This window comes from Pezoporus wallicus, unplaced genomic scaffold (assembly GCF_028554395.1).
Source record: "Pezoporus wallicus isolate ANWC-B61680 ecotype Strahan unplaced genomic scaffold, APGP_CSIRO_Pwel_v1 contig_360, whole genome shotgun sequence".
In the NCBI taxonomy this organism is placed as follows: domain Eukaryota; kingdom Metazoa; phylum Chordata; class Aves; order Psittaciformes; family Psittacidae; genus Pezoporus; species Pezoporus wallicus.
In genome coordinates this window covers 2,042,937-2,057,053 of record NW_026640059.1, presented here as the reverse complement: position 1 = coordinate 2,057,053, position 14,117 = coordinate 2,042,937, and the positions used below count along the sequence as shown (strand labels likewise).

General features: G+C 42.2%; 1 protein-coding gene across 3 annotated transcripts in view; it reads left to right on the top strand.

Annotated features, from left to right (window-relative positions):
• Nucleotides 1–14,117, top strand: part of EPHA4 (EPH receptor A4) — a 359,705-nt gene that overhangs the window by 285,912 nt on the left and 59,676 nt on the right. For all 3 annotated transcript variants that reach the window (XM_057417224.1, XM_057417225.1, XM_057417223.1), the window contains one exon: nucleotides 9,758–9,913. In XM_057417224.1, coding sequence (XP_057273207.1) covers nucleotides 9,758–9,913 — 156 coding nt within the window. The remainder of the gene's footprint in view (nucleotides 1–9,757; nucleotides 9,914–14,117) is intronic.

The window sequence follows — 14,117 nt, the reverse complement described above, 5'->3', positions numbered from 1 at the left end:
AGTCTAAGACCCTCAGCTGACACCATCTGATGCTTGTTTTAGGAGCAAATAGACATTTGAAACGGCAACACTGGAGTTTGTGTTAGGCCTTTCCATGTCAAACTGCTCAAACTGCTACTGTGCTCTATCTGACTTCATCTAATGTTGGAAGTTTAATTGCCTTTATACAGAGCTGTTAAGGTTTAGGAGATGAGAGATAATCCCAGGTTGGCTGGACAGTGCTTTGAGATAATAGATCTCTGTTCCCATCAGTGCTTTTACCTGACTGGGGAGAGAAGCTTGTAAGCAGGTTCCCCTGACAAGAGGATTAGTGCCTGTTAATGTGGAGATTCAGGCCAATTAATCAGCTTTCACTGTAGTGTAAAACTTCAGTAGTAATTCTACCCCCCCCCCCCCCCAGTTTAGTTGCTAAAAGAACAAAATTATTTTCTATGGTTTGGTTTGGTTTTTGTCCTTTTATTTTTAAATACAAATACCCTTAATTTAGGTTTGCTTAAAAATCTGTTAGTTTTGTGCTTTTCCTTGTGCTGCTTCTGTTCAAGGGAAACCATCAACTTGTTTTTCTAATTGAGTAATTATTTGAAACTGATTAGTCTCTTAAATCTCACAGCTTATATAAAGGTGATTAAACTTTTGGAGTTAGATGAAGACTGTGATAGAGCACAGTGACAGCCTGAGCACTGCGAAACGGAGAATATCTGAACATTTGACTCTGGCAGTAGTATTTTAAAGATCCTCTTAGCGCTGGCGCAAGTGTGCTGGCACTTGTGGCGGTGTGTCAGTACTCCTTGCACCAAAAAAGGACGCAGACGTTCAACTGTGGTCTCTGAGAAGAGGCGTCTTTATCATACCAGAGCAACTGCTTGTTGTTTAAACGTTTAAAACAATAGAACTAAAAATGCAAGCCACTGTGGTGCCAACTCCCCCGTTCAGCAGGACATCCCCCCTTCGTTAAGGCATTTAAATATGAAGGTACGCGTGGATTTAGTACGCTGCTGAATTGGATCCTCCAGCCGCTTGGAAAAGAAGGGACTTTCCAGGAGGAAAGAAAGGGACACCTGAAGACACGGCAAGGACAAACAGTCCTTTCTGTTTCCCGCTGGTGGAGTGCCGGCCTCTTCACTTGCGATTGCCAGCCCTAGCAAATATCTTCCTGTAGAGAGCAGAGCAGGTTGGGATTTCATTCCTCGTGGAAAGTGCTGACTTCTCACTGGGAAAAGGGCTTTGATCCGTTTTTTTTTTTTTCTTCAGTCAGAATTATTTCACCCAGACTCTGAATTTTAGCTTTCTACTTTTTAATTTCAGACAAAACCCCAGTGCAGCAGATACTCTGTCTGGGGGCTAGTTTTCCTTCTGCGATGTCTTGATGAGACTTTTCAGCTGACCCTCCTAGCCCGGGGCTGGAGGCAGTGAATACAGGCAGCATTGGCAGCGCTAATGTAAGATCAGGGCACTGTCAAAGATCAGTAGCAATCATCATGTGGAAAATGTCAGACTTACCCCCAGCTATTTCTCCCCCAGTACTACAGCTATAGCAAAGATAGGTGTTGCATGTATGAGCTGTAAATTCATAGAAACAGGAGATTTTCATGTTTGTGATTTTTTTTTTTAAGAGTTTTTTTTTTCTTTTTAGCAGTTGTGATGTATCAGCTGTGTAGCAAAGTTCAGAATAATTCCTAATACTTCTAAGAATAAAAGCTAATTTTTCATTTTGGGGCTTTTTTCCATGTATGTGCCTATTGAACTTATTTAACATATGAATTGTGTATGTATTTAATTTTTTCTTCTATGCCTGTGACTGTCTAGTTTCCTTAGAAAAGGGTGACTGATAAGTAAGCTTCAACTTTTAAAAGGATTGAGTTACCAGCATAATTACATTTCTTTTGTATGAGATACAAGTTGGTTTGAAAAGTTTCTGTAGAAGACAAGTATAGCATTTCTCTGTGTAAAATTCTCTTCTATCAGGAGAACTGATACTGCTTAGGAGTGGAACTCAAAAAATACAAAGCCTGTGGCTACAGAGAGGATTTGGCAGTGTAATGATGGCAGGGGTGCCACAGGTCTGTGGCCACAGCGTGCAGTGTGCAGGGCTGTGAGGTAAAAGTGCCTGACAATTGACTTTGAAGGCTGCATCAAGAAAATGATGTCTGGGTGGACAAAACCTCCTTGTCTGGGCTTAATAGGCTGTTCTAGTTCTTGTATCATACACCTGGCAGTTTTGCTTGTGCCTGTAGCATGCTCTTGAACAGATTGCTGTATCAGATGTCCTGTCCCGTTGTCCTAGCTCAGCCCTTTGCTGAGCTAGCTACTTCCTCATTTCTCCTGTTCTATTTCACTGGACTTCACATATATTTTAAAAAATAAAGCCCTGGCCTTCAGAAGAGCAGATTTTGGCTTGTTCAGGAATTTGCTTGTCAGGAGTGTGGTGAAGAAGCCCACATGGGGTTGTAAAGGACAAGCTGCTGAAAGCACACAAACAGCCCGCTGCAGCTGCAGAAGGCAAAGCAGGTGTGTAGCAGAAGGCAAGGGTGGATGGGCAGGGAGCCCCTGGCACAGCTCAGAAACATGAGAGAAGTGCCCAGGAGGATTGTATAATCTAGTCGTTGCCTGAGGATGCAGGAGAGGAGTTAGAAAAGCCAAAGCCTGGATGGAGTTGGACCTACTGAGGGATATGAAGGACACCTGGTTCTGCAGGCACCAAAAGGAAGGATGAGGCAGGCATCACAAGAAGTGTGACCAGCAGGTCGAAGGAGGTGATCCTGCCCCTCTACTCTGCTCTTATGAGACCCCACCTGCAGTACTGCATCCAGCTCTGGAGACCCCAACACAGGACATGGACCTGTTGGAAAGAATCCAGAGGAGGCTACAAATATGATCAGAGGGCTGGAGCACTTCTATGAAAACAGGCTGAGACTGGGCTTGTTCAGCCTGAAGAAGAGAAGGCTCAGCTGGATGCATAAGCTGGGCTTGTCCAGGGCAGTGGGGGAGAGGGGCTGTGTTCTCTTGCAGCTTGCTATGGGAGGGATGTGGGTGTGAGGTGAGCAGCAGCAGCAAGGTCACATCACCTGCAGTGACTGGCTGCCAGACTGCAGGTGCCTGCTGTAGGAGCCCTCGGAGGAAGCAGGGTGCAGCCAGCAGAGGAGCACGACTGTGGGATATGCAGGGCAGCTGTTCCTTCTTCCTCTCCTGCCAGGGCTGCAAGTCTCCTGTCATCATGGGGTCAGTCCCTCCGTCGCGTTTAAAAACAACAAACCACAGCACAAATTGTGGACTTGTATCCAAGGGTGCATCACTGGGGAAAAAGACAAAGATGGCTTTTATTGTAAACTTGTTCAGATTGGCTGTGTGAAAAGCTTCACTCAATTTATGCTGTAGCTTTGCACAGGAGGTCTTTGTGTGTACCTCCAAGTGTACTTGCATACACAGTTCCCACAGCTTAAACAGAGTTTGGATTTTACATCATAGCGCATAGTGCATCCGTGGTCCCTTTACTTCTGTTTTGAACTTCTCAGGTTTGTAACCAGCCATGGAATAAAAGTGCTCTGAAGTCAAGCAGTCTAGGCTCTTTCCCTAGTGGGATTATGTTTGTGTTTCCTTGCATCATTCATAAAACAGAAGTATATGCTTAGTGTGTAGAAATGTTGGTTTTCTCATCAGAGATACAAGTTAAAGAAGGGGAACTCCTTTTAATTTGTAGCAATCATACAGCATCTCAAGGAATTCTGAATCTTACGGTCATTATTAAGAGGAGGCAAAGATCTTACAATGTGAACATCAAAGGAATCTGACATTATTTGGAAACAGCATTTGGTACATCACATCAAATTCTACAACTTGACTTTTAAGAAAGGCTCAAGAGAAAGCTTTTTTTTCTGTCTTCCCCCCCCCCCCCCCCTTTTTTTTTTTTTTTCCTTGGCTTCTAAGGATCTTTATTTATCACCCTCAGGGGCATTACACTGAGTAATTAGATTGGACCAGGAGAACGACTTAATTTTACAAGAAACTCATTAATTCATCCTATTTAAAATCTTCTCATTTCACCTAAAACCCAATTATGCTTGTAGTGGCAGTGATCTGGAAAGACATTGTCTCGTAGGTATTGGGGGGGGGGCACTAGGACTCCTGTGGTATTCATGTCGGGGAGACAAGGGTGACTCCCTTTCTTTGACTTTTAGGTCAAAAGAACTAGTTTCTGGGACAGCTTGACAATTAGAAAACCCTGATGAGCATTTGGAAGCAAAACAGCTGTACAATAACGGAGGGGTTCATGGTGCAGGGCAGAAAGCTCATCAAAAGAGACTATCCAAACAATTGGATTCTATAATTAACACACAAAAATCTGCTCAGAAATGGAAATAACAGTAAAAGAGAGCTGAGAAGATGCTGCCTACTTATGTGGCAGATGTGGTTTTGTTACCATCCGAGCGAGAAAATCCATCCTCTTAAAGAATAAGAACGGCATTAGAGGCAAAAAATAGAAGTAACTTTTTGTTCCTAAGGGTGCAGTTAAAACATGAGCTTAAAATATTTCTAGACAGGGAAGAGCTGTAGAAAAAATAACCAGTGATGAAAGATGTGAAATATGTTATCAAAGTATTTTTTTCAAGTCTTTAAGCACATATTTATTTTCTCGCTGCAATTTGAGTCTGACACTGAAATACCTTTTCTTAAGTTCTTTGCGTTGTTCTTCATTTCACCAAGAAAACTATTTTAGGGTTTATCATTAAAGTTGGCTACAATCATTGACTTTTTAAAAGAGTTTACTCTCTTCTATTGTATGTGGAGGGAGATTTGAGTCAAAATTGCATCTTGAGGAACTGTGAAATTTGTATGAGTACGTAGCTGGTATGTTTTTCTGCTTCAAAACATGGAAACTATGAACTGCATAATTTCTGCAATTTCAGCTAACTCCACAGGTTTTTACCTATATTATTCACTTGCCTGGGATAATAAATGTGTGCTGGTCCCTCTTGGGAAGGAGAGGTGAGGCACGAGTGTGGTTTGTGTTTGGTTGCTGATCCTCTCCTGGTTGAAGGGCCTTTCCTTGCAGAACTCATTTTGAGATCACAGCCTTTAGCACAGGGATCTGTAGGGTGATAGCTCTGCAGTTCAGCGTCCCTGTGCCTCTTCCATACTTCCCCCTGTACAGGACTGCCATCCCACTGTTTTTTGCTGCTGCTGCAAATAAGCACTTTAGGAAGTCTATGTCAAATTTTGTTGTAATGTAAGTTACAATGTAAGTAACCAGCAGGTCGAGTGAGGTGATTCTCTGCTCTTGTGAGACCCCACCTGCACTGCTGTGTTCAGCTCTGGGGCCCCCAGCACAGGAGAGACCTGGACCTATTGGAACGAGTCCAGAGGAAGCCATGAACATGATCAGAGGGCTGGAGCACCTCTGCTATGGAGACGGGCTGAGACAGCTGGGCTGGACTTTTTCAGCTGGTAGAAGACTACAGGGAGACATCATAAGAGTCTTTTAGTACCTAAAGGGGGCCTAAAGGAAATCTGGAGAGGGACTTTTTACAAGGGCTGTAGTGACAGGATAAGGGGGAGTGACTTTAAACTGAAAAAGAGTAAATTTAGATCAGATATAAAGTTCTTTACTGCACGGGTGGTGAGGCACTGAAACAGGTTTCCCAGAGAAGTTGTGGGTGCTCCATCCCTGGAAGTCAAAGCCAGGTTGGACTGGGCTTTGAGCAACCTGGTGTAGTGGAAAGTGCCCCTGCCCGTGGTAGGGGGGTTGGAACAGATGATCTTTAAGGTCCCTTCCAACCCATACCATTCTATGACGTGTTCATCGACTTAACTAGATTTACTTGAGCAAAACCATATTTCTGTGCTTGTTTATTCACCACATTCTCTTTAGTATCTCCTAATATGGATATCAGTATTGGTTATGACCTCTCCTCTTTAGCAGTGGCTGAGGCAGCAGGTAGAAACTTCTGGCCTTCATCCATAGTTGCCAGGGCTGCTGCAGGAGCTGCTTCCCAGCAACTGTTATCTCAGGACTGGCTTGCTTGGACCTTCCCCATCCCATCTTCTGCTCACAGCTCAGTCCCACCTTGCTCCAGGGTCTCTTTCCTCCCTGGCTCAGAGTCCTGCTTAGCCTTCTCATTGATGAAGAGCTGAGCGCTGCCTCCATGGCACTGTCAAAGCCCCTGCTTGAAGCTTGTTGGGGTTTTTTAAGATGTGCACTGCATATTTAATGATTTAGAAACATGTCAACAAAGAGATTGGGAAGGTTTTGAAGCCTTTGCAAGACATTACACTCTTTTTTTTTTTTTTAAGAACTATTAAGCATGTCAAGCCTTTTCCAAACTATGATGAAAAGATTCGTTGCCATTTCAACAAGGACAAAGGAACAATTTAAGAGCAAGGATGGGGGGATTTTTTCTAACAACATTAAATTTGCAAGAGTCATGTCTTTAAACACCCACCCCCAAACGGAAAAAAATATGGCTTATTTTAAAATAGTTGAAAACAATTGAATACATCTATTTTGTTGTAGTGGTGACTGAAAAGAATTCAGAATTTGAATGGAAAATGGGAGTTTGAAATATAGCTTCAGGAAAACTGACATCCAGATTTGACTGAAGTTCCATAAATCTTCAGAGCAATTTTTTGCAGTTTTGACATGTATCACTCTGGTAAATTAAGAAATAAATTAAAAAAGGCATATATTAATTACCAGCGATGTTTGCCAAATCCTGTCTCATTTTAAGAGAAATAGAAATCAAATAGATTTTAACATTAGGACTCAGCATAATTATCTCAATCTGATGTCCATTTAAAATCAGTGTGATTTGTCCTGAGGAAAAACTGAGCTATTTCATACTGAAATTATTTGTTTGAGAATTCTCCTTGGATCTAGCCCAGATGATTGTTCTGCTTGTGGGTGATCTGAATGCGAGAAAAGATTTTTCTGTCTTTAGAAAAAAGCCCCAAACCTAACAGAAAGAAGTAATTAAGGCAAAGCTAAGGAACTGAATTCAAAGTTTGCATTGCACATGTGAACTAATCTTTTTACAATGGTATCTTTCGAAAACTGTGTAAGAGCTCCATTCATGCCGGATCTCACACGGCAAATCCTTCCTAGAAAGGCAGCCGCATGAAGATTTGTCATGAGCAAGCAATAAAGACTTTCAGGGAACAGGTTCTGTACAGGCTTCTTGTTTGCCTACTAGATCATTAGCTTTCAAAAAAACCCCATCCGTAGCCTTAACAGGCACTGGTTGTAATAGGTGTGTCAGCAGCACTTCATGCTAAGAGCAGCTTTTACAGGATTAGATTCGAGTTTTTAAGTGACGGTATCATGAAGCTCTTAAGGGCAAAGCACTACTGGTTTAATGCAGCAAATTCTCTAATGTCCTTTTATGCCATGTACTGAAATGTGGTGACTCTCTGACCACGCTAAAATGAAGAAAACCAAGTGTTCAGGAGGAGGTGGGTTTTGAAGGAAAATGGCTGTGTTTGCTTTAGGAGCAGCCACTGCATTTGGAGAGCTTTTTTCACATCTTGAAATATTAATGATCTTTGCTTAATATAGTAGAAAACAAAATACACTGCATGTGGAAGAAAAAAATCCCTGAATTACAGACTGTTGACCTTGCAGTATCCACTGAATCCATCTATTCCCTTTAAACCACCACATCTGAAAAGACAATCAGGAGGAATGGTTGCAAACATCTTTACCTCTGACATTTTCCTACCTTTCCAACATCATGTTACAGCCTGAGCAGGATCTCCCAATATTTATCATCTAAGCATTTTATTACTAAACAGGCTAAAGACAACCCTTCATTCAGTAATTTCTGTGAACTATGATGTTTGTGTTAACAGTAATGTTAGTTTCCATGTTTTATTTTAAAAGCCTTGACGAATAGAAATAATTTGGTGGATAACAGCAGTCAGCCTGGTGTCTTCTCTTGTATTCTGTTTTTCCATGCCATGTATTTGTATATGGCAGAAAGCTATGCCTGCCCTGTTCATATACAGGCTTAGGTATATTTCTGATCTGAGCTGTGACAGTGAAAACCAGGAATAATGTCTCAGATCAGTATCTGCAACTTGACTGCCGCTGTTGTTAAACAGGGCACAAGAGGACATGTAGTGATAGTACAGCTCGCTCACCAGGTACTGCAAATCATATCCAAAAATGAAAGGTAATTTTCCTTTTTTTTTTTTTTTTTTTTTTTAATTTTATTTCTGGGCAATTCACATCACAAACAGAATAAGGTGGTTTACATGAGTTGTCTTTGTGTACTGCAAATGCCTGGCCGTACCCAGTGGGTTTGTGTTTGTGTTCGGGGACTAATTGTCTCTGATGTGGGGAGGCTGGGTTTGACCTCTGTGTTTCTTCCTACAAAGCTGTGGTTTCTGGTTTTAATTGAAACCCCAAGGATATTTGAAGCATGGCCAGAAAGCACTTTCTAGGTTGAACCTTATCTAATAATGTGACACATGTAAATTCTGGAAGAATAAATCTCAGTCACTTGAGCAGTGTCTTTTTATATCATCCTCTGGTCCAGCAACAGACACAGCGAAAGCGGACTGATCTGGTGCTCTTACAGATGGCGCACGGCACATCATAAAGTTAGGACTCATTAAGGAAATTCCATAATGGCTTTAGTTAATAAGAGTGGAGTAACTTGCTGTTTTATAAATGCATTGCTGAAATCCTTCTCCATTTACCATTGGAGGGCTTAATAAGAAAAGGAGTGAAAGAGCAAGGAGCACTAAGACAAGGGTAAAATAGGAGTGAGCTTCGGCTGTGCAGAGGCTTGCACCCCATGTAATGGAGTCTGTGTGTAGCAGGAGAACACCAGAGGTAGTGTGGGTGATACATGATAAGATGTGAGAGTGAGTCACACAGTAAATCCTGGGAACAACCTTTCCTTTTTACATGTTTGCATGCCTGGGTATTTTCTCTATTCTCCATAATGCTGAAAGCCAGTGGTGATGGTGGGCTTTTATCTCTAGCCAAGGAGAAATTTCTAGGATGACATACCTGTTAGCCACTATGAAAATGTGTTATTAATGATGCTAATGAGTTTTTTTTTGAGGTATGTAAAAGTAGCCATTTGTGTAAACATTGCATCTATAAAGATGTTGTCACTGAAAGTTTGCCAATTGCATGTGGGACCTGGTGGCAGTGGTGCACTTAACTGCTATGCTGTGGTTTCAAGGAGGGGAGAACACTGCTGATTTCCTCTCTTGGGGAGAAAGCCAAATGACTTCTGACTTGCCAGGAGGAAGACGTGCCATTTCCGGGCATGTTATGCTGGGACCTCATTGCCAATTGCAGTGGGTTCCTCTCCCAGTCCCTCTTAAAAGTTGGCAGTGTCTGACTGTCAGCTGCCATTCCTTAAGTGGTCGTAGAATAAACCAGTTGTGCCCCTTTTGTCATGCTCTGTGTGTGTGCCTGAATGCAGGTGGACATGGGTTAAACAGCATGCAACTCCACAGTAAGCACAAAGAGGCAGCTGATTTTCTGGCAGTGCCAATAGAAGAGTATATTTTTTTTTTATCCTCTCCAAGCCAGCTTTTAAAATGGCTCTTGTTGGAATTAGAAATCAGTATCCCCTGACATAGGATTACTCATTAAGGGTGTCATCATTATTAATTCTTCACCTGGGGCTAAGAGGACATCATTAGATCTCTTTGAAATGTCTCCTGCCTTGATTTTGAATAAGTAAGCTAGCAATTTAGGGTCACAGCCTGGGCGAGTAACACTCTTCTTTCCTGTTCCTCCATCTAGCTTGCAAAATCGGATACTACAAGGCTCTCTCGACCGATGTTGCTTGTGCCAAATGCCCGCCTCACAGCTACTCCATCTGGGAAGGCTCTACCTCCTGCACCTGCGACCGGGGCTTTTTCCGAGCTGAAAATGATGCAGCTTCCATGCCCTGCACTCGTAAGTTGGTCTTTGAACAGTCTTTTCCCCTTTTATTATTACCCATTTCTTCTCCCGTCTTTCTTTCACCGTGTATTATAGGAAGTATTGACCAGAGACCTACGTCCTGCTTCTGAGAGGAGCATTCAGTAGCTCTTACAGCCCATTGCAGGTGGTTAGCATTTTGGCTCACACTTCTGGGAAAGAAAGCATCAGTTCTCTGCCCTGAATTCCCAACAGTGACATGGCTGCACTGACCCTTGAGAGCTTCTTACAGTCAAAATAAATAAATCAGGAGACTGGGAGGAGACAAAGCTGCAAAAGAGGAGTGCCTTGCACACCTCAGTAACAGAGCTGGAAATAAAATACAGGTTGATGTTCCAGTGTGAGGGCCTGTCGGGTGATCACATCACCTTTCATCTCTTTAAATATTGGTATTTGTAGAAATTATGGAAGCTTTTCTCATAATCATGGGACTTAGTGTAAATGGGTAATATTTATAATCACATTATATATCCAATTTGCTCAAAATATGGCTGGTTACAGTTAGGAACATGAAAATGCTTATCTGGAAGGGTGCTGGTAATAAATCTTAAACCTTAATGAAACAAACACCAAAGTATGGTTTATTTTATCTGGTAGATAAATATAGCATGTACAGCAAATGGAATTTGCTATAGCTCTACCAAAATGCTTCCAGCAGGGAGAACAGTGTAGTGCACCGAGCACACTCACGGGGTTGCTGAAACAACTCCTTGTCTTATGTGTTGGCTAATGGCTCACTCAGCCGAAGACCTGGGATTCCAGGCATGCCCTGGTGTTAAATCGTGATCATCTAGTTCTTCAGTTTTCACTTCTATAGGAGTGGGGCAGTTTGAAAGAGTAAGCGAAAGGGCTGTATTTTACCAGGGGATATCCATTTGTGGCTTTTCCTGAAAGCTGTTGGAAATGCTTCCAGATTTTTGGAGTTCAGCTGTATATTTATGTAGAGGATGTGTGTGTCTGTGAGCGAGACCAGGCTGAGATATTTCTTTTGTAGCATTCGAATATATTCCAAATTTGTTTTGGAGAGATGACTCACATTTATTTAAATCTTAATTTCTCCCTTACAAGGCAGAAACAAAGTATGTCCATAACTAAGCCAGCACTCATCCCTTCCCCACACCCCCTTGACTCCAGCTCTTCTTCAGTGATCTCCTTCTTTTCAGCTGTGAGGTTTTTCTAGTTGGTGTTTAAGCAGGCCTGGGCATAGCCAGGAGCAGCTGCTTTTGCTTAGTAGGAAAGAAGAGAGGTTTGTATATCCCTTGCCAAAAATTGACTGGGGATGGAGGTCTAACTGTATGGTGAAACCTTGCTGAAGTGGGTATGTAGATGCTTTTTATAGTATAATTTACACAAGAAGATCTAAAGCTTGACCGTTTTGATAGGAAAGAGGTCTTCTTACAGCGATAAAACTATTGTTTGGAAGCTACACCCTAAATAATGTTATACCAGCAAAAGTTTCTCATAAAGCCGTAGTCCTAGTGAGAGATATCCTGACCAAATTGAAATCAAATTAGTAATCAACTGGTTGAATTTAACTAGGCATGTGCAGTGAGTGAAGTATGAGGAGACAGCAAAACACTTCCAGATGGGAAAATTGTTAGCATGTGATATGTATGTTTGCTTGTATTGCAAAATGTACCGCTGCAAGCTTGGCCCTTATTTGTCAAGTCCTGGGCCTGCTTCTGGCACCCATCCGCATTCCTGTCTTCAGAGGTCAGTCAAAGTTGAAGTCCCTGATCTTAGTCTTTTACCCTGAAAACATGAAGAGGGAAGAAGAGAAGGCAAGGGCCACGGTGCTCATCTCAGTCTTCATCTCTACAGCAGTCCAGGAGAACTTGGCATGCAGCAGCAAGCGAACACCACAATCCCACAGACACCTGCTCCTGGCAAGCAGGCCTGTCTCTGGAGGTCCCATTTCTTAGCTTTGCATTTTCATGTAGCTTAAGGGCTAATTTTTCTGTGATCCAAGATGAAGGAAGACACAGGGGCTATTTCTCAGCTGTCTTGTGGGGCAGCTTTGCTCCCCCGCTCACTGCTGTGTTTGCTATTATCCTCTCTTTGAGGTCAGCCCTAGCAGTGTTTGAACATTGCTGTGATGGTGGTACCTGAGCAGGCTCAGGATGCAGCCCCGCACATGTGGTGCACCTCTGTGTTGCTCAAGGGGTGGGTTGCAAGGGAGTTTGGAGGAGCTGTTTGCTCCCCAAGCTCCCCACACCGAATAGCCTTCTGCCCACATGCTAGAGGCAAATGACAGGAAGCATTTAGAGAGCTCTGCTGAAGGAAGCCCATCCGGAAGAAGCTCCCCGTTTGTCTGCCTTTCCTGACAAGATGTGGAGACAGAAGGGAGCGTAAACATCAAAGGTTCTTTCAGACGGATTCAGGCTCTAATCAGTTCTTACCAGTTGGTTAAGCCAGGTGACAAACCCAATTCCCTTGTGCTGACAGCCATAATAATAAGGCACCTTCTTTGTTCATTACGCTCTCTTTAACCCTGGTATTCTCATTCAGGCCTGCATTTAGTAATCGCTCAGTGTGACGGTGCACTAATGAAGAAATAAAACACAGTATCTGAGATCCATTCTTCTAGCAAAAAGATATACTCTGCTCCACTGGCTTGTAAAATCAGGTTTCTGTTCACTTGGAGAACTATTAGACCAGGTGAATAAATGTAACATTTTGTAATTTGGAGAGGACACCTGGAATGGACTGTAGATTGATCCTTTCTTCATTATTTCTAAACATTTTTAAGATTAAGAACTTCAGCCTTCTTAGGATGTGTTTTTATAAAGCTTTGACCCTTGGCTATTGATTTCCTTTATAGTTCCTTTAGAACTGGCTGTTCTTGTCACTTATCTCTTCTTCTAGGTTGGGGGAGGAAGACTATTATGACTTTCCATTAGCCTGATTGTGCTAGTGGATGAAAGGGAATTGAAGAATTCTCCTTCCTTTTCCTTTCTTGCAATTGCCATGATAAATAATAAAAGCAACACGTATTTCCTGATGCACTGGTCTGGAGAGGTGCTCTAGAGTCTTCTCATTCCATAATGCCACTCTCTGACATCTCCATTTCTTGCTGAGTTGTACGTACTGTGCTTAACCTTCAGGTAAACCAGGCATCTAATCTAAACAAATAACTCAAGCTCTGGTTTTAGTATTCTGCTGTAGTAGAGTGAGTAGTTATGTCTGGCTTAAAACTTTTACAAGTAAGAGCAGAATGTGGCAGGATGTGAGCACAGGAGACTCTGGAGTGGGGTATGTTGGAAAGCCAGGCATAGACACCCTGACATACATGTTTACTAATGCATTTTTTCTGTTGAGCTTATCTCATGGGGATAATCATGAACATGTCAGTCACCACTGAGGAGCAGAGTGTCCCTGGATCTGCCGCTTTGACCTAACTCAGGAATTTAGACTTTCAGTTCTGAAGCAGAGTTGGCTTATCAGCTATCAGAATGGGCATGGGGATGGTGTAATTGACCTGTAATACATTTGAACAAAAGCTGTGGAAAACACAGGTGCCTTTCCCTTTTGGAAGCATCACAGATACAACGTTAAGGCAACTGTTTAGACCTTCATTATATTTCCATACTTGCTGAGAGGATGGGTCTTTCATGAAGTTAGCAATCTAATGGAGAATAAATTGCCTTACCAATACACAAATCCATGAGGCTGAAAAACAATCAGTCTCAATTATGGTCCTCATCCTTGAGTTTCCTTCTCTTTAAGGAGATAGTCTGTGAATTGCAGCCTAGTGCAGGCAGGTGCAGTTCCCACCCAAATTAATGGATTTTGGTCCGGTGTCCCCACCGTTAATGAGTCAAATTTTCTAACTGTTTCTTAACAAACAATGATCACATTATGACTGAGAACAGGACAGTTTTGTATTGCTTATATTGTCTCTTCGATTCAGATTATTAATGATTTTTAATTGGGAGCCTTTTACAAAAGAGAGATTACCATCATAGACTGTCCAGCTTGAAATCTGTCTCAGTAAATGACCCTGAATAATTTAGTCTGTTGTGCCACCCAAACAGTGACTGATTGATTGATATTTTGGCGTGGCCTGAAATATTTCTAAAATGTTTGCATTTAAGACAGTTTATACTGGAGAATCTTAGAGATAATGAGAGCAAATTTAGTGAGATACAAGAGAAAAGTGCCTGCTTTAAAAGGGCTTCCT